This window comes from Corvus hawaiiensis, chromosome 13, assembly GCF_020740725.1.
Source record: "Corvus hawaiiensis isolate bCorHaw1 chromosome 13, bCorHaw1.pri.cur, whole genome shotgun sequence".
NCBI lineage: Eukaryota > Metazoa > Chordata > Aves > Passeriformes > Corvidae > Corvus > Corvus hawaiiensis.
In genome coordinates this window covers 19,461,226-19,487,920 of record NC_063225.1, presented here as the reverse complement: position 1 = coordinate 19,487,920, position 26,695 = coordinate 19,461,226, and the positions used below count along the sequence as shown (strand labels likewise).

The following is a 26,695-nucleotide window of genomic DNA, read 5'->3' as shown; positions in this document are numbered from 1 at the left end:
AGGATGAAAGGGAATGGCCTCAAACTGCACTAGGGGAAATTTAGGTTGAACATTTGGAAGAACTTCTTCACAGAAACAGTGATTAGACATTGGAACGGGCTGCTCAGGGAGGTGGTGGAGTCACTGTCCCTGAAGTGTTTAAGTAAAGACTGGACATGGCACTTGGTGCCATGGTCTAGGTGACAAGGTAGCGTTCGATCATAGGTGGGACTCGATCTCAGAGGCCTTTTCCAACCGAATTGATTCTGTGACAGCACCCCGGCGTTTTCTCAGGGGCTGAGGGCAGCCCCGAGCTGGCCCGGCCCGGGGGACCGCGGGAACCGCCTCAGCGCGGCCCCGTCACGCTGGGGCGAGGCGGCGGCGAGGTGAGGGCGGGCCGGGCACGCGCGAGGCGGGGCGGGTGGGAGGTGCGGGGCCAGGTGAGGGCAAGGTGGGGGCACCGCCTTCACCGGCGGGAGCCGCGCATGCGCGGGCTGGGCGGGCGGGGCCGGCGTGGCGGCGGGCGGGTGGTGTCGGCGGGGTGCGATGACGTCAGCGCGGCGGGACGCGCGCGGGCGGGACGGCGCGGCGCGGCGGAGAGCGTGAGTGGCCGGCGCGCGGGCCCGGCGCGAGCGGGCAGCGCGCGGAAGGCGCGGGCAAGATGGCGGCGGGCCGGCCTCGCCCCCCCCTCAGCCCCACAGCCCCGGGCGCTGCCCCGGCGGGCGGCTCCGCCACTCGGCCCGGCGAGACCGGGGAGGGACAGCCTGGTTGCTACAGGCGACCGGGAGCGGTGGGTGTGGGTCGGGCCGTGCTGTGTGGGGGAAACGGGCTGTCCGTCTGAGCCAGCCCTTCCCGTCATTCCCGCACTGCCTGTGGGGACAGTCGGACTCAGCCTGAGGGGGATCCCGGTGCCTGTGAACCCGACGATCCCTCAGGCTGTACAGGCCCACCTGTCCAGAGTGGGAGTTGTGTGTGTGTGGGGAGAGGCACCCGCGCTGAGGAAATTCACTGTGCATTCGTATAAAATGCCACATGGTGCATGAGCATTTGCATCTTGGAAACTACTCATGTCGTTCCTAGCATAAACTCGTGGCCTTCCTTTGCTGTCAGAGACAAAATCACGGCTGACAGCACAGTAGGGCTCGCAGTGTACTCAGGGTCTGTCTTCTCTATGCAGTTCACTAAATACAGATTCTTGTTTCTGCATTATTTCCAAATGCCCTGCCCTAGTGGGAAAATACGTGGGTCCTCATGTTTTTTTCCTCAAATGTATATGTCGTTTTAATTAGCTTTTATTATACCTCGATTACAGTTAAGTTAGTTTGGTGTACAAAAGGCATTTTCTAAGATGCCTGTTTGAAGACTCAGTGGCGGGCCTCTTCTGGATGCCTGAAGTGATGCTGAAGTCCAATCTTTGTTCTCAAAAACTCAACTTCCTTCATCTAACTGCAGAATATTCTGGTTTGTATGGGTTTAGTAGGTTGTCTTAAGGCACACAGACATCTGTGGGTTTGTTGACACAGGCTGGGCTATATCCTTTTAGAAAATTCAGCCATTTATGTAAATTGAGAACAGGTGAGCAGCCTGCTTAATGCAGCATCATTAGTGGTAAAGGCCAACAAAATCTGACTTAGGATCTGATTAAAGATGACTTTAATATCCATTTTAGCATCTGATTCTTCTGAAGAGTAGGATTGGAGTGTTTGCACTCAAATCAGCAGCTGTCTAGAATTTACCAACCTTGAAGCCAAGGGTTTAACTTTGTTTCAGAATTGTTAACACTGTTCTGGAAGCTCTTGATAAAGCTATACATATTTACTCCTGTATACTTTCTTCACTCTTGGCTATGGTTCTGTATTCATAGCTGCATAAAGTATTCACTTTCTCAGGAGCCATCACATCTTATAGTTAAACAAGAACAGAAGTTTCAGTTTTATTTTGCTTCATCAGTAATTAACTGCTGCTCATTGTTAGTATATCTCTGATTTATTTTTCTTTTTGAGCTGATAACCAACTTGCCCAGTTCTCTGTCACAGGAAAGATTATTCTACTTGTATCACTGTTCTAGAGCAGTCCATGCAATGATTTGTTTGAAAGTTTTAATATACTTTGTACTGTTTACTATCTAACCACATATAAAATTACATTTTTCTGTAGTGGCTCTCTCTTTTTGTTTTCTTCTTGGACTTTTGGCTGGTTTTAGTAAGGAGCAATGCAAACACTTTACAAATAAAATTATCTTCTGAAAACCTTACTGTGTTCATCTGATGTCCATGACCTAGATGCTGCCAGCAAGCTAAAAGTAGTTTTGGAAATTATTTTAGGTAAAATAATTAATTGCATTTATTTTGACACAGGTATGAAAACTCAATGGGGTCTGCCAAAAATGTAATGAGTGAGCCTGTTGATGCAGAGGAAGGTTATAACATGATGGTAAGACATTCAGTAACTATAATGCTACATGGTAGAATATTTTTTCAACAGCAAGAAAAACTAATTTTTCATGTTGGGATTAATTCATAAATTGGTTAATTTGTACCTTCTATGAAAGTATTGATTCTAGGAGCTAAATACATTTTATTCATTAACACGATGGAGAGAAATCTTCTAAAAGGAATTTTACTGTAGAGTAAATTTGAGTATTTCTTCTGTTTTGCATAATTTCTAGTTGTGTTAGTATATGGGGGTTTTTGCATTCATTCTTTTTCAGCTGATTCCCATTTTAAACTGCTTTCATCCAACCTGTGCTGTAGTGCAAGACTTTAATGTTTGGTTACACTTAAGACTGTGGTGTTCTTAGAAGGAGCTGAGGTTAGAGCTGAATTCATTTTCTTTGGCAATGCCATGGATGAAACTGGTGGGTTTGTTTACGTCTATGTATTTATATATGTGAGCATCATTAAAAAAAGAATCCTCATGAAAGGTCCTTTAGTATTTATAGCCTTGAAAAGAAGCAGTACAGACTAATTAACAAACATTTGCTATTTAAGGCTGAATTGTTTCTGGTCACTCCTTTGGCTTAAGGCATGATTGTATCCAGAGCATGTCGCAGAAGGTAATTTTTTTGGATAATTGAGTAGCAAAAAGCAGGGATTCAGGTTGAGGGAGCAGTCAAAAACCAAGTATCAGTATCATGTCACTTGAAGAGGGAGGGTACTACAGCTAACTCTTGTCAAATGAAGAGGCTGTTCATACCTACTATGGCCTTTGGCACAACAATTTTCACTTCTCGGTGGCTGTGCACTTCCTCTTTGCTAACTCCTGTTTGGGCCTCCCTCAAGGGTTTGTCGGTTTCTTTTGACTGATGTCCAAGTTACAGAGATGAGAATTTTAAGTTAGGCTCTAGTTTCATTACACACAATACCTTGAAATGTCATGTTGATCTAGATACTTACTGTTTCCTTTTAAGCCTTTCTGGCTTCTATAAAAGTAAGTCATTTAGGAAGTTAGTTTATTGTGGACTAATGCAAGGTTTTACGCTCAATGTCATGCAGCAACAAGGGATTAAAAACCCAAACCAAACTTGCTACAGCAGAAATGGTCACTGTTACTAAAAATTCCTTGCAAGAGCAGGCAATTAGGTCTATAGAATAAGGATCGACTAGAACCAGTTCAGTACAGATTCTGGGGTTTTTATGTGCTTTATTTGGGTTACTTTGGGCCAATGTATGTCATTTGCTCTATTTATTGGATTAGATTTTCCAAAACTTTGCTGATACAGCAGTGCTGTATTTTCTTCTGTTGTGTTGCCTGGTTGTGTCTCTGGGCAGGTCTGTGAAGCACTAGATGGCACACTGTGACTTCCAAACAGGCAATTGAAGACATCTGGATGAGAGAAACCCAAATTAAAAACTCTTATATTAGCGTTAAAGTAAAAAGAGTTTCTCATTTGTGTTGTTTCCTACTGCCTTAATAAATTCTAGCCACTCATCTGCTATATTTGTTTTTAGTGTAATTTTACTGTATTTTCTTTCTAAAGATGTAGAAGTGGTTGCAGGCTTGAGCTATATGATGGTAAGAATGAAAAGAGCAAAAGTGTACCTCCTGATTAGTCCTATAGGAAATCAGTCTGTTTGTGCCTAAAATAATATTTAGGTTTATTTAACTTCTTTGTGGTTAAGTTTGCCAGTGTTTAAAGCTAATATGGTCAGCAGTTTTGTGCTATCATGGTACATAAGCTTATCATTACTGTATATAGTTTGGCTTTGTTGCAAATTATTTTCTGAGGCTTAACTTTCCTACACTGTACAAGAGGCAAGATTTTATCTGATTGACATCTGTCAGTTGATACAAATACTTCTTAATGTATTTGGTTTCAAATGTCTTGTGATGGTGCATTTCACAAATGCAAAGAAATATGTTTATTAGGTAAATAAAGTGCATCCCCAGTGTCTCTTATTCTGCCTTTGAGTACTTGCAGCTTCGTAGTAAGAGTCCATCACGGTTGCCAGGAAATACTTTCTAGGTTCTTATCTTCTCAGTGGGAGAGGTGGGCTTTTATGCATGTTTCAGATGGTTCCCACAAATCTCATGCCTTTCTCCAGGCTCTCACCAGTCACTAACACATGTATTTTGGTCTTGTGCAGCTTGTATAATTAGTTCTGATTGACTCAAGGTAGCTACAGCATTTGTGAAGTCTGCTGTGATGCTCCAGCAGCATTGACAAGCAGTTAATTTAAAGTGATGTGGTCTAGACATACCCATATTGAGGGCTGGGTAGTAGCTCCCATGACATGTTGATGAATCAGTCTGCTTATATGTAGAGAAATGGGGATGAAAATGGATGCATACACCTGTTTCAGATATTTGAGGAAAATTCAGCACCTGTGTACCCCACTTTGGATGGTGTAACCACATACTGGATGAAATTAACATATCAAACCAAAGATTTCGCTTTCTTGTTTGCCCATCCACGTATTTCTTGTTTTCAGGCTTCTTTCCAACGCTCTAACAGCCATGACAAAGTGAGGAAAATAGTGGCAGAAGAGGGACGGACAGCAAGGAACCTGATTGCGTGGAGTGTTCCCCTGGAAAACAAGGAAGATGATGGTATGTGTTTAACAGTCTTCCACCAGGTCTTTGCACTTCCATTCCTCTGTCAGCTGGAGTTGCTCATCTGGAAACATTTTTCTTACATAGAAGTTCTTTATTAAAAAAGGTTCCGTTCAGCATACATAGTATAATTTAAAAGTTTTTTTCCAAAATGTGCCTTGCAGTTGGCAGATCACTTTATAAAACCTTCCAGTGACAGATTAAAAACTGTTTTAATTTGTCTGCAAGTAACATCCAAGACTGTTTTCTTCTGCTGATATTATCAAGATAGTTGTGTAACAGAATCACATTGTCCTAAAGTGATCTCTTGTAACTTGGGAATTCAGAATTGTAGAGATGACTTAGAACAATCTAACAAATTGCTCTCTGTGTTCTAAACAAAGAAGTTTGGAAGTTTCTTTTGGGATCACTTCAGCTTTCGTAAATACCAATGAAGAATCTCTAAAGAAGGGGATATGTGGGGACAGCATGCCATAATGCAAGTCCTCAGAACAGTTTTGTTACTGTTGTAATACTCTCTTGTGGTATGATGGCTTAAGGAGCCAGGAATTGACTTTTGTTTTTGTTCTAGTCAAGCTGTTCCAGATGTCTGAATGCTGTTTTTGAGGACTTTATCTCAAGTATTTTTGTATTTCTCATGTTCCTGTCCAGGTGCTGCAGCTTTTGAGTATCTAAAAGTAAATTTTTTTAATGCTATGAAGGTGGCTGAACATGGGAACCAGTTGCCTAGAAAAACTGTGGGCATCATCTTCCTTGGAGATGCTCAAAACCTCCCTGGACATAGTCCTGGACAGCCTGGAGGTTGAGCTAAATGATCTCTAGAGGCTCCTTCCAACCTCAGCTGTTCTGTGATTCTGCCAGTGGAAAAGATATTTCTAAGAAATGTTACATCTTAAGTTGCAAGATAATTAACCCTATGTCTGATGCAAAGTTTAAACCGTCTTTAAGCAGAATAGAATTGGGGCCAAAGTATTTCCAGATTCCAGATTACTCTTCTGGGGAAGGTAGTGATATGAATGTGTGGTAAAGGAACATGCAGTGTATTTCTAGCAGTATTTTTGAGCAACTTTTGCTATGCTTCACTTTCTGTTTGAAGTGCCTGTTATTTTTTAATACTACCTTACTTGTAATATTATTTTAGAAACTCTTAACACTTTTTCTTTAAAAATGACTGTGATTTGTAGATGAATGTTTGCTCTAACAATTTCTGCTAAACCATGATGAATGTAAAAGGGAATTTTTACCTTTCATTAAATAGTAGTTATGTACAGTAATTAAAATCCAAGTAGCTGTATTCATTTCCTTCTTTTGGTCCTATTAGCCCCATTGTAATTTTTAAACTCTGTCAGTGGAGCTTTCATGTTAAAACTTCTTAAAATTAAAGTATAGGCTGACCTTTTTGCACAATGCAAAGGATCTGATGATTATTGCCTGATGGAAAATTTCCCTATGAAAAGAAACTTGTGGTTAGTGAAAGACTGGCAGAGCCAGATCCTTTATCTCTTGACCCTTGCCTGGCATGGAGGATGTTTATGTTGGTGTCACTGAGCTCTGGTTCATTTTCTGCTGATCTTCCTGTATGTACTGTGTCCCGTAGGGATGATACAGCAATATTATGAATTAGGACAGTTCTAACTTGTTCAAGGTTTGTGTAAATCAGGCCAAAGGTTCAGGGTGCCTGCACCAATCCTGCCACTCCTCTGTACAAAGCAGAATTTTGTCTTTGGGCGGCAGTTTCTTCTACTCGTAACGTCCAGAGTTATTGATTTGGCAGCACCCGTGTGTGATTTAACATTTTAAATTATATACTGTTATTTATAATGTGATTTATTTCTTTTTCTAGACACAGGCAAGGTATGAGCATTTTTTATTACTGGGGTAGTGTTATAGAGAGTTGATTAATTAAAATGCTGAATTCATCTTTTCTATTTGTATCCTTTTTCTGTTTCCTTTAAAAATTGTGTGCTTGTGTTCTTCTTCCCATTTAACTCTTACTCTGAAATACTTGTGTATTTTATATAGCATACATGAGTAAAAGAGAAATCAAAAACTTCTGACTCCATGCTGTAAATATATAGTTCCTGCTGGTAAGCAATATTTCCTTAAAAAGCAAAGAGATTTCTGGAATGGCAGGTGATATGTCTGCTCTGTGTTTTGGAGCAGTGTGCACCCCAGTTATGTCAGATCTGAAATTCTAATTATGAATAGAGATCAATGACATGACAGTCCCAGCCACAGTGGTAATGATCTAGAAGAGAGAGTGACTGTTAACACTTTTCAACCATTGAAATTCAAATACTCCACAGAATTCAGTAGTACACAGCAGATTGTGTTGGATAAACTAATCAACACTATCGCTGATTTGATGTCTTAGAAGGAGTCTTAAAACTGTGAAAAATTCACTATTCTGGTATTCTGTCTTCAGAATGGAATTTGCATTCCAAACCTACAGCCACCAGTCACCAATTGCAGTCACTTTGCTTTTGCCCACCTTGGAAAGCTGGGATTGTTCCAAGGGAGGGTTTCAGAATTCTTTCCGTTGTAATTATTTCACATGCCTAGAATGAAATTTGAGGCACTGAATGCAGATAAGCAACTACACACAAACTTTATTACAAAATCTTAGCTGTGGTATTAGCAACAGTTAAAAAATTGCAGAGGCTTGACATTGAAATGTTGATAGATGGTAAGATACCTTTGGAACTTTGAGATGTGTAGAAAAATTGGAAAATCTTGTATTTGTGACTGTTCCCTTCTTATTTCCTATTTGTTTAAAATCACCTGGGCTCTTGCCGTATAGAATTCATTTGCAGATTAAGCATTTCAGGGTAAGGAAAAACATATTTTATTGGTTGAAAGGTACCTGGCACACTTTGGGGAGCCTGCAGCATATTCCACTGTTTTAGCAAGAGCCTGCTGCAGTAAATAGGTTTTGTGGGATGTGATCAAAGCGTGAAACTTGGCTCTCTTTGGCCATGTGAGGAATTGTGAGAGCCCTGACTGCACACATTGCGTGTGAGCCCTTGCGGCACTGGTCTGATGGGAACTGGCAGAATGTAGTGTGAGGGCGATTCTTTAGGGCTCATAAGTTTCAAACCTTGAATTTCACTGGAATGACTGGGAAGCCAGTCTAGTGCTGGTAGGTGAATACAGGGCCATTATATTCTGGCTGAGACAGTGACAGTAATTTATAAAAGTAATTTTGTGCAAAATGTATTGCTGAAATTCAATCTGGAGGTGGAAAAACGTGGAGGATTTTGGTTGTATCCATGCTTGAAGGCAGTAATTTCTCCAGATCCTTAGCATTGTACAGTTAGAAAAATAGCATCTACTGCTGCTCTACAGACCTCTAAAAAGATATGGTTCATAGTAGGATTAGAAACTTCAGCATGCTTCCTCAGTTGAAAGTTATCATTCCTGCAGAGGGTGTGATGATGAACAGTGTCAAAGATGCTGAAACTGCGTGTTCAGTTGACCTCTGCCATACCCAGCACAGAAATGAAGACTGCAACTACTAAATTTAAAGGCAATTCCCACATTTCCTATTCCAGTGAAAATATCCAAAAAGAGAGAGGTGAGCAGGATGGTTGTTGAGATTGTTAGGTAAAAGATAGCTTTTGAAAGTAGGTTATCAGTGGGGTTTTTTGGTAGATGTTGACACCTCATCTTTTTGACAGGAAGTCTTCACAAATCATAAACCCTGTGTGCTTCATATTTAATCACCAGACAGGAAGGAAATGGACTTCCAGTGTAAAATATGGCTGTAGCTCCTCCAATGCTGCAAAACTTTGATACTTTATATATTTCACATGGGCAACTTAATAGCTAAAGGAGATGATCTTGGGTCACTATTGTTCTCTCCTTACAATTTAGTAAATTGCTAGCAGGGGATGCCCTTCAGGTGTCACTGAGGTCTGTGCATCTGGTAGCAATGCCAACATGATGCAGTTACACACCAGTCACCCCTGAACATACGAACAGCCATTGAGCAGTGCTGTCACTGCTTGGGAGTATAGGACAAAAGCAGAGAGGAAGATACCTTCTAGTAACCAGAGCCATTATTGTAAGAAAAGGAATTAGAAAACTTAAAATTGTGGCTGCTGCTGAAATGCAAAGTTTTCTGGCCTCTACACCTTAAGAAAAAGTTAGTCCTTTCCCCACACTATATTAAATTTGCAAAACCTGCTATTTGCATCTAAATTTCTGCCTCATATAGGAAGTGCCTGGAAACTTGCTTTTGTCTTTAGAAGGGACTTGATCAGAGATTTCACAGATCTTAGATAATGGATTGTTATTCTGGATTTTATAGAATCTAAAGAGTCTGCAACTTGATGTTTTCATCTGCCCTTTTTTAATTTTAATGTACTCATATTTGTTGCAAACCTTTTCACTGTGCAAGTCCTGTATGCCATTGCCTTCAAAACCTTGTCTTTGCATTGTAAATCACATCAGAAGAGAGGCTTTGGTGATTGAAATACTTCAGTTATCGGAAGTCTGCCATGGAACTATTCCCCAGTTTAAGATTTTTAGTGACTATGAAGGTTTTATGCATGCAGTAGCTGAATGATTTTTTTTCCCCTGAATGCTGCTAAATTGAGTTCAATATATTAGTTTATAGCTGTTTTTTTGGCTAATGTAGTATTTTAAAAATGAATTATCAAGCAAATAATTTTTAATTTGTTTTAAATTAAAAGCCTTGTTGCCTGGAATAGCCAGTGATACAAACCAGCTGTGCAAACCAGCTGTACAACTGCTTGGTTTAGACAGGTTTGCAGCTGCTTTACATAACCAGAGCAATGTAAAACAGCTGGGCTATGTTTGGGAATTTGGCCTCAGAACTGTTAAAACCTCAACTGGACAATTCTGAAATTCAAGAATGATCTCCATGGTCTAGAGAGGACTGTATTCAACTAATGCATTGATTTGCTTGGCTTCATCCGGCTAAATAATCTTGAAACTTCTATTTGGATGTAATCTGTGCTAGAGAACTCTTTCCGTAGTTACTGTTTTGTCTCAGCTTGCTTACATTTTTGGTAATTGGATCCTATGATTTTCGTGTTGTGCAAGTTAGATACTTGGAGGAGTAAATTTTTTTACCTTACCCCATAGCAAATCTTAAAGATTAAGTGCAAACAGATCAGGTTGGTCTAGGCTAACACAGATATTTCTATGTGAAGATAACTCTAAATCAGTTAACTGCCACTACCACAGCACTGAGGCCTGGAGTCACCCTTTCTGACTGGGGGAATTTAAACTGATTTTGGAAGCATAGTTGCTAAAGTCGCTTTGTATAAGCAATGGAGGAAGACAGGTACGTTTGTGAAGGGATTTCACGTCTTAAGGAGACTGACTTGTGTTCTGTGAATGTTTTTTTCTCTTCCTTTGGCTCCCTAAATGTTGATGAACTAAATCCTGACCTGAGTTCTGGTTTTTCCCATCTTTCTTGGCAGAACGGTTCCAGAAAAACTAAACTATTACATTTGGTTTTCCTAACAAATATACAAATATATTTCTTGTTTTAGTTCTGTAATAGCTGATTGAGCAGTCATTCAAAAGCAGACTTCTTAAAATTTATATAGAAAACTAGTATCATATTTGACATGTAGATTGTAATGATACGATCTTTAGAGGCACTGAGAACTTAAAGCTGGGTTACCTTTGTTTAATGAAGTTTGTATGTCTTGCCTTTCTTGTATTTTTTTTATTTTCCAGTGTTTTCTGGCATTATCCACATTCTGAACAGTGGAATATATATTTAGAATATAAAATTTGCCAAACCTCTTAACTCAGAAACTGTGCCCCTCTCAGTACATTGCAAGATGAGATATATGCATTCTAGGGTGCTCTATTTAATTAATATCGTTATTGTTGATTAAAACAGTTGCTTCTCCCACAGGAAAATCAAAATGGCAATCTGGTGGAAAAACAAAAAGGGTGACTCAAGGAACACACAAGACTGCAAAACAGGTATCTGCTCATTTTTTATTGTGACATAAAATTAATGACATAACAATGTTTTTCTGTGAGATCACTGATATATTATTGGCTGATTAATACTTCTCTAAAACTATGCATACATTGTATTTTTAAAGCATATAAGTTTCAAAGTCAAGTATTCAGAAGTTAAAATTGCCAGAATTTAGGTTATCTTCCTCAGCATTTCCTTTTGGCACTTCCCAGCCTCTGCACACATGACTTATGGGAATTAAAGTTATTTTAAGGAAAGTGCTGTTCAATAAAATGATATAGGATATTCTTCCTATAAGCATGCTGCTTATACAAGGGCTGCCTTTCCCCCTAATTTCTAATTTAAGGAATTGTCTTGACTTCATGTGTTGAAGTCATCCACATATCTTACTTTGGAAAAAAGTCCAGGTGAGTAAAATTTCCATGACTGGAAAGCCAGTCTGAATGAGAATTGTAAAGAAGAAACCGCTCCTGTTTTTAGTTGGCCTTTTTTTCTCTGTGAATGACGATCTTTATTACATTATAAAGTAATACCTCAATCTTTCCTTATGTTTAATATTTTTAACTGCTGTTTTTCTTTGATTTATGGATTTAGGCATTAGTACAGCTTTAGCCATTTAGTATTTTGAGGCAGCCTGTCAGAATTTGGTAATAAAGCATATGAAAAATGTTACTTTTCAGAAAAGAAAAAATGTTCTGCTTCCATAGGTTTTTGCATCTTTAAAACATAGGCATGTTATTTTCCCAGTTTAGTTCAGCACCTATTAGCCTTGTGTTGTCTCTTCACACGCTGATACGTTACAGACACTGTATATTTTGATTCTCTTGATCTGTGAGGGTGGAGTGTTAGCGATGTAGTTGGGGCTCCCTGGAAGGGTTTGCCCTCAGAATATTGAGGGTGTGAGAACCATGTGCTGCACAGTTTGGGTTCTGTCTAACCTGGGGATTATGTGAATACTGCGTTTTCAGGAGAATGCTTGGTTGCTACTCAGTGGCTCTATGTGGGATTGCTGTACTAAAGCTCTTGTTGACACAGTCCATTCCTGGTGGATTCAGTTAAGGTTTGAAATGGATTGCTAAGTGTCTGTGCATCTTGGCATCTCAAATTGGCATTCTGCACCTTTATTTCTATTGCTTTTCCGACACTGGATACTGCTGTAATTGGTGGCTTTTTTGGCTTAGTTTTGTTGAGCTTTCACTTTTAATTTTCCTTTACATGTGAATGGGCCACTAATCTCAAGAAAATAAACTTACAAGAGCTGTTTCATACGATCTTATCAACCTCTTCTTCCTTTCAGTAGGGTGCTGGCAAATATACGTTCAATAAACTTTGGCATCCTGAGAGTATAAATATACATTGCATACTTTCCACAAGTCCAAGGCAAGTTACTGAAACTATTAGTGGGAAAAAAAATAAATTAAAAAACACCAAGAGAGATTCAGCTTTAATGTCACCTTCCTCATCCACGCTGGGTTACTTGGGATGTAAGAAAGGGTATTCCCATGTTTGTTAACTTAAAAGGCACATAAGCTTTTCATCTTCTGCAGTTGAATATTTGAACTATCACTGCAAGTTAAAATATTATTTCTAATAACGAACCACCAACTTAATGCTTACCTACTTGTGTGATAGTGTTTACAAGGAATCAGGTAGTTTAGAGGGTTTTATCCTTTCAGAGGTGTTCTGCTGGAACATGGGTAGCTGTAAATGTTGCTTAGGTTTTACTGAGACCCTGAAGATCTGCTTACTGGATAAGAATGGAACTGCTATGACTTGCAGAGCCTACACATGGTGTTTTCCTCATTAAAATATTGCTGACATATAAGAGCGAAGATAAATGGTTGCCAAGTAGAGCAGATGGATAACATTTATTGCTAAATATCAAAACATATTCCATGACATTGTCTTTTAAAGATAGGTTTGAAAACGTATCTTTCAAATAGTGGGAATTACGCGCATTTCTTATTCCGAAACAACTGATCCTTTACATCAACAGTATTAGCTGAATGACTGTAAACCTAATCACTTTCCTAAGGTCAGATCTTATAAATACAGGCAGCAACAGGTAGCTCTGTTATTTTAATGCAGCTATTTATGATTCTGTAGTTGTGCTTGCGTCATTATAAACTGTAGTTTCAAGGAGCTATAAATTAGCCAGTATATAAGCTTTGCTTTAAATGTTTTTATACAAGGCCTCTGCTAAGGAGCATCTTTTCTCCCAGCAGTTTGTTAAGAGGTGACTTATGTCATGGAAGAAAAAATATGAAACCCTTCTGAAATTGCTGTTCATCGGTTGTTTATGCCATGCATCTTTCTGAACATGGCTCTCGTGCATACATTAGCTGGGGTTCATCTGGAGTACACTTGCAGCCCTTGGAGATATATTTAAGGGTAGCAGAGATGTTGGTGTGATTGTAGTAAATCTTACCGTTCTTCTGCTTCTTACAGAAAAATTAGCGTCTCACCACAAACGCAGGTGAGAGCATAACCATTCTGAGAACAGTGTGTCTCCCTAACTGCAAAGTGGAATTTGTTTAATGATGTGTGGTACAGGACAAAAAGACTTGAATCCCAACCAATTGTTTTGAAAATTACACTATTTCTAGTTAGTGATTAGATATTCTAATTATAAACACTGTGTACTGTTATGTGTGGTGTTTGAGTTTTCTTATTCAATCACCAAAGTAGAGCATTTAGAATGGGATTTTAATCCCTACAAGAGTGCTCCAGTAAGAATTGATATGCCACAGTGGACCAGGGCATCAAAACTACGTTAAAGGTGCTATGAAAAGAAATACATAATGAAAAAAGCCAACCCAAACCAGACTACTTTAATATGTAGCTAATACCTCCATCACAAAGTAGCACACAGTTGGGTGTCACTTGGGGTTTACTGGGGGTGCTTGTCCACTGGCTATGTAATGCACAAGCTTATGGTAACAGGATTTTACTGTTTGTTTTCTTTTGTTGGAGAGAATTTCAGGTTTAATAAGGGCAGTGTCATGCGACCAAGTGGTGATTTGGTACCTTTAGACAAATAGGTGTGCTTCAGAATCCTTTGGAATATCCCATCCCATCCCATCCCATTTAGCATGTTGGCTGTCCCCTGCATCTGCGCAGCAAAGCAGTACTGGGTCAGTTAAGTCTGTGTTCTAGGGTGAGCCACATCAGCATTTCACTGGCATTAACACATATTAGCATGAAGGTTTTAAAACATTCATGTCATATGTAATGTCTTGGTAATAGAATTTCCTTCTGGTGGAATATTGCTGGTATGTTTATTAGTGAAATGCTATTTTCACCTCTGGATATACACACCTGTCAGAATAAGTAATACAGGATATGTAATTAGAAAATGTAACTTTGCAGTGTGCTGAGAGGCAGAGTATCTCGTACTGCTGTGAAATGAAAATATTATAAATATCAAAGAAACAGAATCTAGTTGAACATAAGTGCTGCCTATATTTAAGAAAGTGTGTTCTAAAAAACTCAAGTCAGTGCAATGATGTCTTCTTTAGCAAAGAAGTTCTTGTTTACAGGTGTTTCAATATGCTGATGAAAGGTGTGTTGCACAGAAACCCAACTCCTTACCATAATTCTGTTTGTTGTTCTCCTTTTACCTTGTACTTTCTTGTTTTCAGAACACTACCTTAGACTGTAAATTAACAGCAGCAGGAGCTGGAGATAAAAACTTTGACAAAAGCCCCACCAAAACAAGGCAGCCTCGAAAGGTGGATCTGCGGGCTCGGTACTGGGCATTTCTCTTTGACAATCTCCGGCGTGCAGTTGATGAAATCTATGTCACATGTGAATCAGATCAGAGTGTGGTGGAATGCAAGGTAAGGCTCCAGCTGTTCTTTGCCTATCTGGCTTCTGTCTGGCTTTTTTTATATTTTACCTAAAAGGTAAATGAGGAATTAGAGCTTCAGAAACATGTTACTTTTTCATTTGTATTTTGTGAAGGCTTTTAAATAGGAAAGCTGAGGGCATATGTACTCGTATTTTAGAGAATGCTTTCATTTTGAGCAGGGACTAATTTTTGAAGTGTATAAAAACCAAAAAGTTGTACATGAAAATATTAGAGCTCAGTTTTTGCTGAAATGAGATTTCGTTTTTTGAGCTCTGATTTTGTGACTTTTCTGACTAAACACTGGTTATTTACTTTGCCTGGTAATGTCCTTTACTGTAGGTGGCACTGTTGCAGTTCAGCCTTTTTCACGTTCATTTGCTTCCTGTTAAGTGGCTTAATTACACACTGCTCCCTTTCTGCAGTGATAGTTATCACTCTTCTCATTCTCCCTTTGTTAAGAAAGTGATTGGTGGTCGAGTGTAAGCAATGTCTGGTTGGTATGTCACTGTAAGACACTTCCCAGTTTCAAATAACCTGGGTTTGTAATAGCTTGTGCATCTGGTTCACATTTTATTGTGATTTTCTAGTAGATCTGTAGAAATACCCTTGTCATTTAATAAAAATCACTCATGCTTTGGAAATGGAATTTATCGCAAGCATTAAGAGAAGTCAGAATACATTAGAAAAGAAATGTTAAAGATATGACTTTGTTTTCATATTAAACATGGCTGAAAACTCAACACATTCTGGAAATGATTATCTAATCACTGTAAAAAAATTCATACATCAGTTTAAGTAAACTTTTTTATTCTATGCATCTCATTCTCTGCTGTAATCAGACACGGCCAAATTGCCTTTGAGATTAGCGTACAAATACGTTTCATTGGAAGCAGCTTTGAGAACTGAACAGTAGCTCAGAGGCTTCCAGATTGCTGGTTGGCCTAACACAATTTAACATTTTGGTACTGAACTGTCTTCCTGCTCAGGAAACATCTCTCTAGAATTTTTTGGTTTAAGAAAGCCAGCCAGCCTTGCATTGTAATTAGCATTTTAAACTTTTGTGACTGAAAGATCAGAAGCATATTTGTATCATTATCGCATATTTTGAGGGTTAGATATCGTTCAGCATTTTAATTGGGCTACTTGATCTGCTTTTGGAGGGGGGGTACTATGTAGCCCAAGTGAAAAGTCTTCATTTTAGCAGACTCTTGACAACGATGTATTTATCTGTGCAGATCAGGTTACTTGTTTGCAAAACACAAGTGAAAAAAACCAAAAATGAGCAAACAGGGCAGTCCAGTGTCAAGTGTTGTGAAACTTCTGCAAAGTTCATGTTACTCTTCCCTTTTAAAAGATCTTTTTTCTCAGCACAAAAGTGTGCCTTACCTGAGCAGCTGGAATATGTGTTTGTGCTGTGGTCCTTTGTCTGTGGGATTTTCTTTTACAGGTTACTGTTAAAAGATGATTATTCTTTTGATGAATTACTATCATGTCTGTTAATTAAGATATGAAGTGTAAAACTGTTTAGTCTTGTAAATTATATTTACTACTAATGTCTCTCTTCTGTAAACTCTATTGTTTGTCCTTATTTATGGTGATTTTGACATAGCCCAGTTTCTACCATTTTGACTGCTGGACATAGGGAAATAATAATAAATAAGAAACGAAAATGGTCCCACTGCTAACCTTCTCTTCATTTTTTTTTAAGTGGTATTTTGAAAAATCCTTTCAATTAGGATAAATTGACGTTATCAAAAACTTCCTTAATTTTGACTTTTTAAACTTCTGCCTTGGTCAAGTGGGCATGTGCTGTTCCATGTAAACATTTAAGTTGCATAAAGGTTGTGTTATAAGAAGACTCGTGTAAAAATGAAAATTGACAACTTCTGGCATTTTGAACCTTCTGCTTAACCTGGTATAAAATGTTAGTTCAGGTTTTTTTGGTATTTTGTGCCTTTTGCTCTCCCGTATCCTTACAAGTTGTTATAGTTTTATCGATTGCATTGTCACTGAAGATGTTTGATGCTCCCAAATGAGAAAGGGCTCTGGTGGCTCTTTGTGGTTGAAACTGCAGACAGAAGGGTTGTGGTGAGGATCCAAACAGTGGGAATGTGTGTAAGCAGATCAGTGCTTGTGTATATTTTCTCTCAGCTTTGGGCTCTGCTGAAGTTGGTATCTGCTATTGATTTGGAATTGAGAACTCTCAAATCATGTATGTAGATATATAGATAGGGCTTGGATGCTTTGTATGTAAAGGCATAATGAGCATGGTTGAATTATTTCTGAAATAAATGAAGAGTTCTCCAGTCTAAGCATAATCTTACTGTACATAAATTAGTTTGTGCAATAGTGATAAAAGATTAGATATATCCTAGTAGGTTTGGCTGTAACCTTCAACATTTGAAAATGCAAATTGTATGGATATTCTATATATTAGCTAGGTTTCTGTGTGTCTAACATTTATATGAATATTTTACCTACTGTTTTCTAGGTTGAGGTGGCAAGTGTAGGCAGAGCAGAAATAGTAATGCCTTTAAATCTCTTGCTGTATGATAAGAGGAATTAAGAGCAAAAGTTTTGTAGAGGGATGGAGGCAGATTCTGTTGTTAATGCAACAGATGTCTTCAGCTGCTATTCTTCCATGGTGTTTTCAGGTGTCTCAGTAACTGAATTTGTGTTTATATATGTGTGTGTATGTATATATAAAAAAGAAACACTGCACACTTATGTAAATCCTTTATTGATAGAGTTTGAGCAACTGGATTCAACAACTAATGATACAGTAAGTATAGAAGAATATCAAACTACCTTTAATTTAATTTGGGATTTTTTTTTTCTTCTAGGATGAGTTGCCAGCTTCAGCTGTTCTTTTCCTTTCAAAAAAGCTGAATTTTATCATGTAAAAATTTTGTTCTATTTTATTTTTACATTGCTGTTTAGCATTACCTAAAGCTTGTACAATCTCTTGTCTTTTCACCTAATGTTAGTTACTGGTGTATTTCTGGAAGGTTTTGGCCAGGGTAGATTCTGTCTTGTTTCTAAAGCTTACGGATGGATTCTTACATCAGTCTGGTTCAGTGAAAACAGTTTAATTTTGCTTGAGATTCTTATTCCCTCTTATGAAGTGGAAAATTCAGCAGTGAAGTTCTGTTCTGCTTCTCACAGACAGCACAAGGTGAAGAGGTGGGTAAAGACTTTCACTTAAAAATGAACTTAGACATGTTGCACGATGCTCCTCTGCAAAAGAATCAACTGAATCAACTTAAGTTAAGGCCTTTCAGTTGGGGGATGTCTGTGAGAGAGTTTGAGTTGATTGAGGCTTCCCAGAAGCAGAGAGGAGCCTCTCCGAGGGCTGCTTTTGGGCCTGGCCGTCAATTTCTACTGATTTCACTCTTTCTGTGCAGACTGAGACCCCTGCTCATGCAGTTGATCCATCGCTGGCATTTAGGACAGCCAGTTCCACAGCTGGAGTATGGCAGAAGCGTCCAAGGCTGCAGCTTAGCACTGACTCACAAAAATACACCTTCTAGTTCTGAATTTGGGGATATTTACTTAGAGTATGGTTTTATGTTCCTAAATAAATAATCTGTGGCTGTATTGTGGCAGTCCATGCTCAGTGAAAATCTCTGTGAGCATTCCCACTGCCTCTTTTTGGACATTTACTTTTTCATTGTTGTCATCTTCCGCAGATGAGTCATCAGAGAAGGACAGGAAAATGGGTTCATGATCAAGCATTCAGTCTTAACAGCTAAAGATGAGGTCTTTCAAAATGGTGATCTATTCTGAAAAGCCAGCATGTCTTAGCTGGCAGTCTGGGTATCCCTGTTCCTGCCATATATATATATATGTTTAAATTTTGTGTGATTGAGTCTCTGCACATGCCACTGCATTAATTCTTATGGAGAAATTTTCCTTTGGTAATGGTTATGGGTCCTTTGGAGCACATCCTTGTCAGGTAGCGGATTGTGGCTGTCATGATGTAGGTGAATTAATGAGGAGCAACTGAGGCCAGATATGGTGAATTTAACACTTGGATCTAGGAGACCATGTGCTTTCTTAAAATATTATTTGCCATGTACTGAAGTTGATATGAGGAGAGTCCTTTGTCTAGAGGAGCTGCTTCCTTTCATCCTTTCCCAAAGCTTTGACAATCATATTGGTTGAACCAACCCCAGAGCTGGCTTTAATTATCTGTAATTCAACTGTATGAAAAGGCTACAAGGAATTTTTTGAAGCAATTTTACTTTGTCAAATTACTGAAACACAGTTAAACTTCAGAACATACATTTAAAAAAAGAAAGAAGGAACTTAAATTGTGTGCTAAAAGCATGCTCCAGTACAAAAAAAAAAAAAGGAGTTTATTTTGGTAAATACATAAACTAAAATATTCATTACAGATACTGAAACAGGATAAAGTAGGCATGGTTTGTAAAACAGAATCCATATTTCTAGCTTGGCCAATAAGCTAAAGTACAGATGTGGTGACTGAGTTAATTTCTCTGATGGATGTGCTACTGTTTTGGGTTGTAGTAACTTTAAAACCCTACAGTCTTCCATACCTCCCTGTTTGCCGCTTCCTTGTTTGAGGATGGGAGAATAAATGCATGAAACGACATTTCAAAGTGGTTAAGGGATTTCTAAAGTGCACTTCTGTTCTGAAGGATTACAATGGGCCTATCTAGGACCCAAGTCCTGAGTGAGGATTGTTCTCATGTAGCTACTCTTGAAGGTCTTAGTTGATTACAAAGTAATTAATAGGATCACCCAGTTGAAGAGACTAGAAGTCCAACTTTGAGATAAATACATGGCAACCAGAGTAATGAGTGAAAGCTGGAGAAAAGAAGGAAAGGAAAAAAAAGAGACATGCAGAACTGTTGATGAGAGAATTGACAAGAACAGAGAGGAGAAGGTAACGGGAGCTGTATTGTGACTGGTTTGAGTTTCATATCATGGATTTTCTTTGACAGGTTGTTTTTTAGCAGTATTGCTTTCTTACTTAGTTCGAACGGTCTCTTTAAGAATCGTATGGGATAGGTGTGACCTTGAGAAATAATGAGATATAAAATTGTTCTGACTGTAGTCCAGCCGCAGTCTGGCCCATAAAGGTTCCTTTTTGTCAGCAGCTTCTCGAGTGGTGCAGGTTTGGCCTGGCTCAGCAGCACGGGGTATCGGAGCTCCCGGCGGTGCCGTAGGTGAGCGGCAGAGCGGGATCGATGCCGGGGGCGCGGAGCCCCGCCGGGATTGTGTGTCAGAGGACAAAGGGATGGCGCCGCCCGGCCTGCTCTGCGCGCCGGCCCCAGAGTCCATTACAAACCAATCGAAGCCGTTGCAGCCAATTGGGGAACTAATTGGTAATTTTAGCTGGACATCTATATGGAGTTATCTGCATGCCTGCAACGGCGCTTTCAGAGCCACTTTTGTTCTGCTCCATCCTGCTTGACAAAATGGCCCTCATAGCTTTAGGGAGAGAGATGTGCATCAGTGAGTATGGGGCCGCTCCAGCTGCTTGTCTTGTTTGTATTCCCTTGTTCATAAAACATGGCTCGGGTTACAGCTGCATGGGTCTGCTCTGATCATTTCTGATAATGTGGAGCTAAACATTCCTTAAAATAGGTTAAGCCATTTATTGCGGTTTTTTTCCTGTGCCAGCTAACTTCAGAAATATAACTCGTATTCACATTAATTCTTCTTTTTTTTTTTTGTGAGGAGTATGTAAGTGGCTGACTTGAAAAGTAAATGATTCAGAATTAAATTTTGCTTTCTATGCTCTCATTGTTAGTAACAGTCAGCACAACTTAGTATGGGCTAACCTAAATGGACGTGAATTGGATTAGAAAGCTGAAATTTTATTAGTGAAACAAAAAAAGAACTGGCTGAAACACTTGACTTGTTCATTTCTTGTAGCAGACTTTACTTAAGAATTATTTTGGTGCTGTAAACCTTACAACTGCTTTGTAAGAAAGATTTCTGTTAGCTTTTTTGGGGAATATTTCACAGCAAAGAACAACTTTTGCATCAGCAGTATGATTCTGTTTGATTTCCCTGGTGTCTGACTTTGTTGTGACTTTTCCTTTACAGCAACCAGCATATGCTCTGTATGTGCCATAAAGAGTAGTTAAAAGGACACTTACGTCAAAACTGAAGCTGAATTTCGAAGTTAGGGTTAAACAAAATGAATATCAATCAGTATGATTTTATAGGAAAGAGCATTTTGCATGCATTAGAGGTCCTTTTTCTATTAAAAGGACAATTAAAGTTGTATGGGACGTGATGTTACAAAAACATGCATTAGTTACCTGGACTGTAGGAGAGTGTTTGTAATATTTTTGCTGTCAAAGGTTTTACTGTTAAAATTTGTAGTTATGCACTTAAGGACCAATACCTTCTCATTTGTAATTGTTCCCAAAATTTCTAAGTAGTAGTTATTTGCTTTGAGCAGAATATTTATCCAATACCGGCAGGACTGACTTTGGCATAGTAAAGAACTTGTGAAACAGCAACATTTTGTCATTAGTGTTTTTCCTTATACCACAAAACTATGTCTGTACTTTACATTCTGCATGTGAAGCTCATTTAAGTTTCATAGAATTCAAGCTTCCTTCATGGATTTTTATTATTTTCAGCACATTGTCATGACAGAGTACAGGACACATTTTTCTTGTCTCAGAAAGAGTAGTTATGAAAGCTGCTCTTTCTGACTAACATGAGCTCAAACTCTCTCCCTTAGGCATCAATGTGCTTTGTTGGTGATCAGCTTTGCTGAGGAGGTGCCTTATGTCTGTGTGTGTTTTGTCATGTTCAGTCAATGATTTTTGAGTTTATATGTGGAATACAGGTGATTTCCTACCTTGCTGCATGATAAAGAATTGCTCCTTTCCCTACCAGTAGCAGTAGATAACTGTAGTTTGCTCAGGGAACACAACTGAGAGTTCCATTATATTGTGTTTTGCCCTGCTTTGCAGTGAAAAAATGCTGCCATTATCTGAGTAAAGGCAACTTACTTTGAATTTTTCATTGTTTCTGCTTGTAATCTGACCTTACTATAGGTACTACATCTGTACATTTGTGCCAGCTGGATATCAGTAGGCCCAGTCAATGCTTTCTCGTAGTTAAGGATATTTTAATCAGAAGCAAGTCTCTTCAGCCACTGCCATTTTGTCTATGACTTTCTTCCTGATGTAGTGTGAAGTTAATTTATATGTCCTTTTGCAACAGTTAATTTTATTTGTTAGAGGCCAAAATGTAGTTCCAGATTCAAACTACTTCATTAAGATTTTGCCTATCCTGAGTAAATGTCCAGCATGCCCACATCATTTTTGACAGTATCTGTTTAATCCTACCCAGGTTCTGATGCTGTTGCCTTTGTGTAGTTTTGTATACATTCGTATCACAAACAGATTAATTGTGACATTATTAGTCTTTCACAGACCTGTTAGGTTTTATATGGTTTTGCTTACTTGATGATGTATGTCTAGCATATTTTAAAAGATAACTGACCAAAAAAAAGCATAAATAATGAAACAAGTATCCTTATGTGTGTTAAGAATTATTTTCTTGGGAGTGTTGCCATTTCATCCTTACACATTGATGCTCACACAGATCTTGGAAAATGTGCACCTTTTTTTTTTAGGATAAATGTTTTAATGATTGTTCACATAAAAATCTTAATTATCTGGGCCTTCTTGTTTTCAGGGATTGTGTTGGGTTTATTTTTAATGAGAAAGCTACAGAACAGTAAATGTCCTTCTTTCTTTTCAGTTTCTTTATTGGGGTGGGGGATTGTTTTTTAAGTCGGAAGATTGATGTGATGGTTGCTTTTCAGGAAGTCCTGATGATGCTCGATAACTATGTAAGGGACTTCAAAGCATTGATTGATTGGATACAGCTACAGGAGAAGCTGGAAAAAGCTGATGCTCAAAGCAGGTAATTAGATTTATATTTTTTTTAATCTACAGAGAGAGTAAAGTTCACAGTAAACTTCATTTTCTAGCAGAGATTCAGAAAATAGAACCAATTTTCCTTTTCAACAAAATGGCTGTGAGGACATTTTATGTGCATTGTCACTGTCACTTAGAACTAGAGGATATTTCCAGTCCTACCTTGATCCTTTCCTTTTAAATGGTTGGTGTGATGCTTTGTTCTACACTGGAATTTGAAATAAACATTGTAGTCTTGAGAAGAGGCATTATTTTTGATATGGGTCTGGCTGGTAGGGTTTGGAGTTGGTGTAGAAACAATTGCTATGATCAATGATTAAATTCAGCAGGATTCATTAACACTTTGAGCGTTTGTCAGTTCTGGTTTTGTTTTAAGGTGATAGAGGAAGAGTTATTGTGAATTGTATTTTTAAGCTTTTCTTTCCTGGATTTGCAGACCTACTTCACTGGCCTGGGAAGTAAAGAAAATGTCTCCAGGACGCCATGTGATCCCAAGTCCATCCACAGATAGGATTAGTGTGACATCAAATGCTCGAAGGAGTTTAAATTTTGGGTATGAAACCAGTTAAGAAGTTTATTGAAGCTAAAATAAAGATTCATTTGAAGCAAAGTTCACAAAAGCACTATTTTTCTATAGTAACCAATGTATTGTTTTGCTGTTTAGTAAATCATATAAGCAATTACTTGCATTCATAAAAGAAAAGCCTATGATCTGTAAAGGAAAATCCTGTAAAGGACTTACTTTTTCCTTACTTTGTAATATATTTAATTACTGGTCATTAGAAAGACCTGAAAATAAAATACTGTTAGAGTATTTCATGTTATCTGTTTAGTACTCCCTTCTCTCTACAAAACAAAGGTCAAAATGTCTCTAACTAGCATTTTAAAATTGCCAATGTGTGCAATGTGAATGGCCAGCTGAGCATGCAGAAGTAAATACAGGTCAAAAAGAGTGAATGTAAAGTGAGATTATGATGATTCTGATGTGTGCCAAAACTGATACTAGTTAAAATGTAGAGTATGTTATATACTGCAGTAAAGCATCTTGTACTTGTTGAAATGAAAGTATTTGAAAGCAGTTCAACAAAAATGTGCCTAAATTTAGAGCAACACTGTCTAGTCCTGTCTCAGTCTGGAGAGCACGAATGTGTCCAGTTGAAATCTTTCTCAGTGTGTGTGCTGTAGTTCCTTCAGGTTTGTTGGGATCTAGGGAACACACTGCCCAGTTTCCTAAGTGGTTACAGTGTCCTCAGCCGAGATGTAATACTGGACTGTTTGGGCAGCACTTCTGAGTATTGAGCTCTCTGAAATTTTGCATATCAAATATTTCTACAAAAATACTGCAAAGTCTGTTTGGTGTAGGCCCTGTGTAGGGGTATCTATTGATACCTACCTGACAGCATCTGAGGGGTGTCTGCTTAAATGCCTGGTGGTAGGGAGAAAATATGCACAAGCATTCAAGTGAAACATTTGAATCTGGTGGAAATCAATGCGCTTTTATTTTTATTAGAACATAACAGCTCAGCATGATTAGTCTTTTAGCTAAGCCTTATATTTTTTTGCATGTAATTACATGTTGTATTGCTGCTGGAGCTGTTTTATTCGCAATCACAGGGACATGATGAGCAACTGTGTGTGTTAGAGCAGGGAATAACAAGATGGGTTTTCCATCCTTCACACTTGTAAACTGTTTTCTTCTGTCTTGGTCCACTTGTGTGTCTCAAAGCGAGGCAACGCCAGAGAGCTGCAGTATTTTGTGTATGAGAGAGAGAATAGGATAGAAAATAAGGGTTGAGACATACTTGGTACTACGGAAACTTTTGGCAGAATGCTAGGAGTTACTAGGAAATGAATATGGAATAGTAGAGAAGGTAGTGGTGCACCACTGTAGAAATTCATGGTTCATACCTCTAGTCATCTTCATATCTTCCCCAAAGCAGTATAGAAAAAGTAGGAAAAGTAGAGAAACTACAAACAGGAACAATCAGAGGTATCCACCAGCATTGATGCAAATAGAAAAGAACTTGGAGAAGAGATAACAAGAAGGGTATGATAAAAATAAATAAAATAAATAAATAAAATAAATAAAATCACTTACGTGGAAGATGAATAGGGAAAACTGTTCATTATTTTTAATGAAAATGAGTTGGGAGTGCTAAATGATCAAACGCCAGGCTTAAAGTGACAGGAGTATTTTTCAAGACTTAGTATGCAGAATTTGTTATTATGTGTTTCTTTGGTTGCCAAAACCATGAATTCCTTAAGAAATTAGTATCATAAAGATTAAATTCATCTTGTTTATTAAAAACAAAGATTTGTTGAGTAAATTACAAGAACTTTCCAGTATAAATTGCTGCAACCTGGAGAGTTTGCCAGAGGAGAAGTAAGTAGTTCTGTACAGCACCATTCTGATAGTCTCTGACAGACTCTGATAAAGCTTTCTAACAAACTGTTCTGTTACTTGATCAGACACTAAAAAGAGCTGTGACTTTCATTTAGGAACTCTGCAGTGACAATTTCTGCAACACGCCTGGCTCCTTCTGGTGTAAGTTGGGCTGATAAGGTAAAAGCCAACCATGGAACTAAAGCTGCCAATCCTGAGCTGGCAACAGCACAAGCCTGTCTGGCACCTCCGGCACAGAAGTCACTGCGGAAAAATGGCAAGTCCCTTTCAGTGGCTTAAGTTATTTTCACAAACTCTGTGGTATAAAGTAAATTCAGAATGTGATGACCTAAGTTCTAAGCAAAATTAAACCTAGTTTTGTGAAATACAATGTTAAAGTATAGAGATAAAAGATTAATGCAGCCATACATTGCAGTAGTTAAGTTTGAGACAGAAGTGTGTTTTCATGTTTTTCATGTGTAGGTAACATTCTGCTGTATTTTCACTAACTAGAATTTGATCTGTTAAAATACCAGTTTATAACACCCCAAGAAACAAAAGGTCTTTGGTCACAAACTGCCGATCTAACTGGTTGCAAGTTGGGATGGCTTAACAATATAAAGACTAATGCATGCCCGGGAATCTGTGAAGAGCTCAAGATAGTTTTATATGTCCAGGGAGAACATGCTATTAGAACTGTGCTGAAGTAACAACTGATGTTTTTTCCTTGCAAGACAAGAGTTACCACGTTTGGTTATGAATTGTTTCTCTAAAGATGCTCCTTGGAGAATCCTTGATGCAGTATCTTTTGTTCTAGAAGAGATTGGTTTTGTTGCAGACATAAAAAACTACCATTTGGGTTATAAGATTGGTTTCTTTGGACTGGATCCCTGAGATTATCTTCAGAGATGCTCTTTTTTTTTCTTTATTTTCTTCATGTGTGGTCCCAGATGACTTTCTGCAAAACCAGCAGGCAGAATGTAGAAATGGATATTCTGAAAGAAAATGAAAAGTGTTGCTGTTTTTTTTTTCCAATAAGAAAAGTTTCAGGAAGTGCATGTATCAATTTAAGATAGTTGTATGTTCAACCTAGGAGTAGTAGAAGTTATGTAATAGTGACTTGCAGACTTGTGGCATATTATGGAGGTAAAATACCTTGTCCAGGGGTCTTGCAGTGTAACATGAATGAGTTCAGTAGTGGATTCCTCTGCTCAGAGCAGAGCCATCAAACCCATACTCTAAAGATGGTGGTTGGAATGGGATTGATGGCTACTGCTTACATGAGGAAGTAGTTTGCTGTGTACAGTTGCAGTGAGCTGCTTGGAGAGCAGGAGCTGTTTGGCTGAGTTTTCAGCACTATAATTGATTGAATTGATTAATTGAAGTAATTCCACTTTTAATATATGCCAGTAGTTGAAGTTACTGATAACAGAAGCTTTTTCTTGTGATTATCGCTCATATTAGAGTCACAGGCTCCAAGCTGTTGCTAAAGTACCTTTGTTAGGTGTTCTTGTGCATATGGAGAA

At 38.5% G+C, this 26,695-nt stretch overlaps 1 protein-coding gene across 2 annotated transcripts in view; it reads left to right on the top strand.

The window, feature by feature from the left end:
• The first annotated feature begins 521 nt into the window (after positions 1-521).
• Positions 522-26,695, top strand: part of SCAPER (S-phase cyclin A associated protein in the ER) — a 136,340-nt gene continuing 110,166 nt past the window's right edge. Inside the window, exons 1-8 of one of the 2 annotated variants that reach the window (XM_048317987.1) lie at positions 522-581; positions 2,337-2,412; positions 4,911-5,028; positions 10,928-10,998; positions 14,641-14,838; positions 22,672-22,772; positions 23,223-23,339; positions 25,286-25,446. In XM_048317987.1, coding sequence (XP_048173944.1) covers positions 526-581; positions 2,337-2,412; positions 4,911-5,028; positions 10,928-10,998; positions 14,641-14,838; positions 22,672-22,772; positions 23,223-23,339; positions 25,286-25,446 — 898 coding nt within the window. In that variant the 5' untranslated portion in view covers positions 522-525. Of the gene's footprint in view, positions 582-693; positions 770-2,336; positions 2,413-4,910; positions 5,029-10,927; positions 10,999-14,640; positions 14,839-22,671; positions 22,773-23,222; positions 23,340-25,285; positions 25,447-26,695 lie in introns of those variants that run through there. The other variant, XM_048317988.1, reaches the window with a different exon arrangement.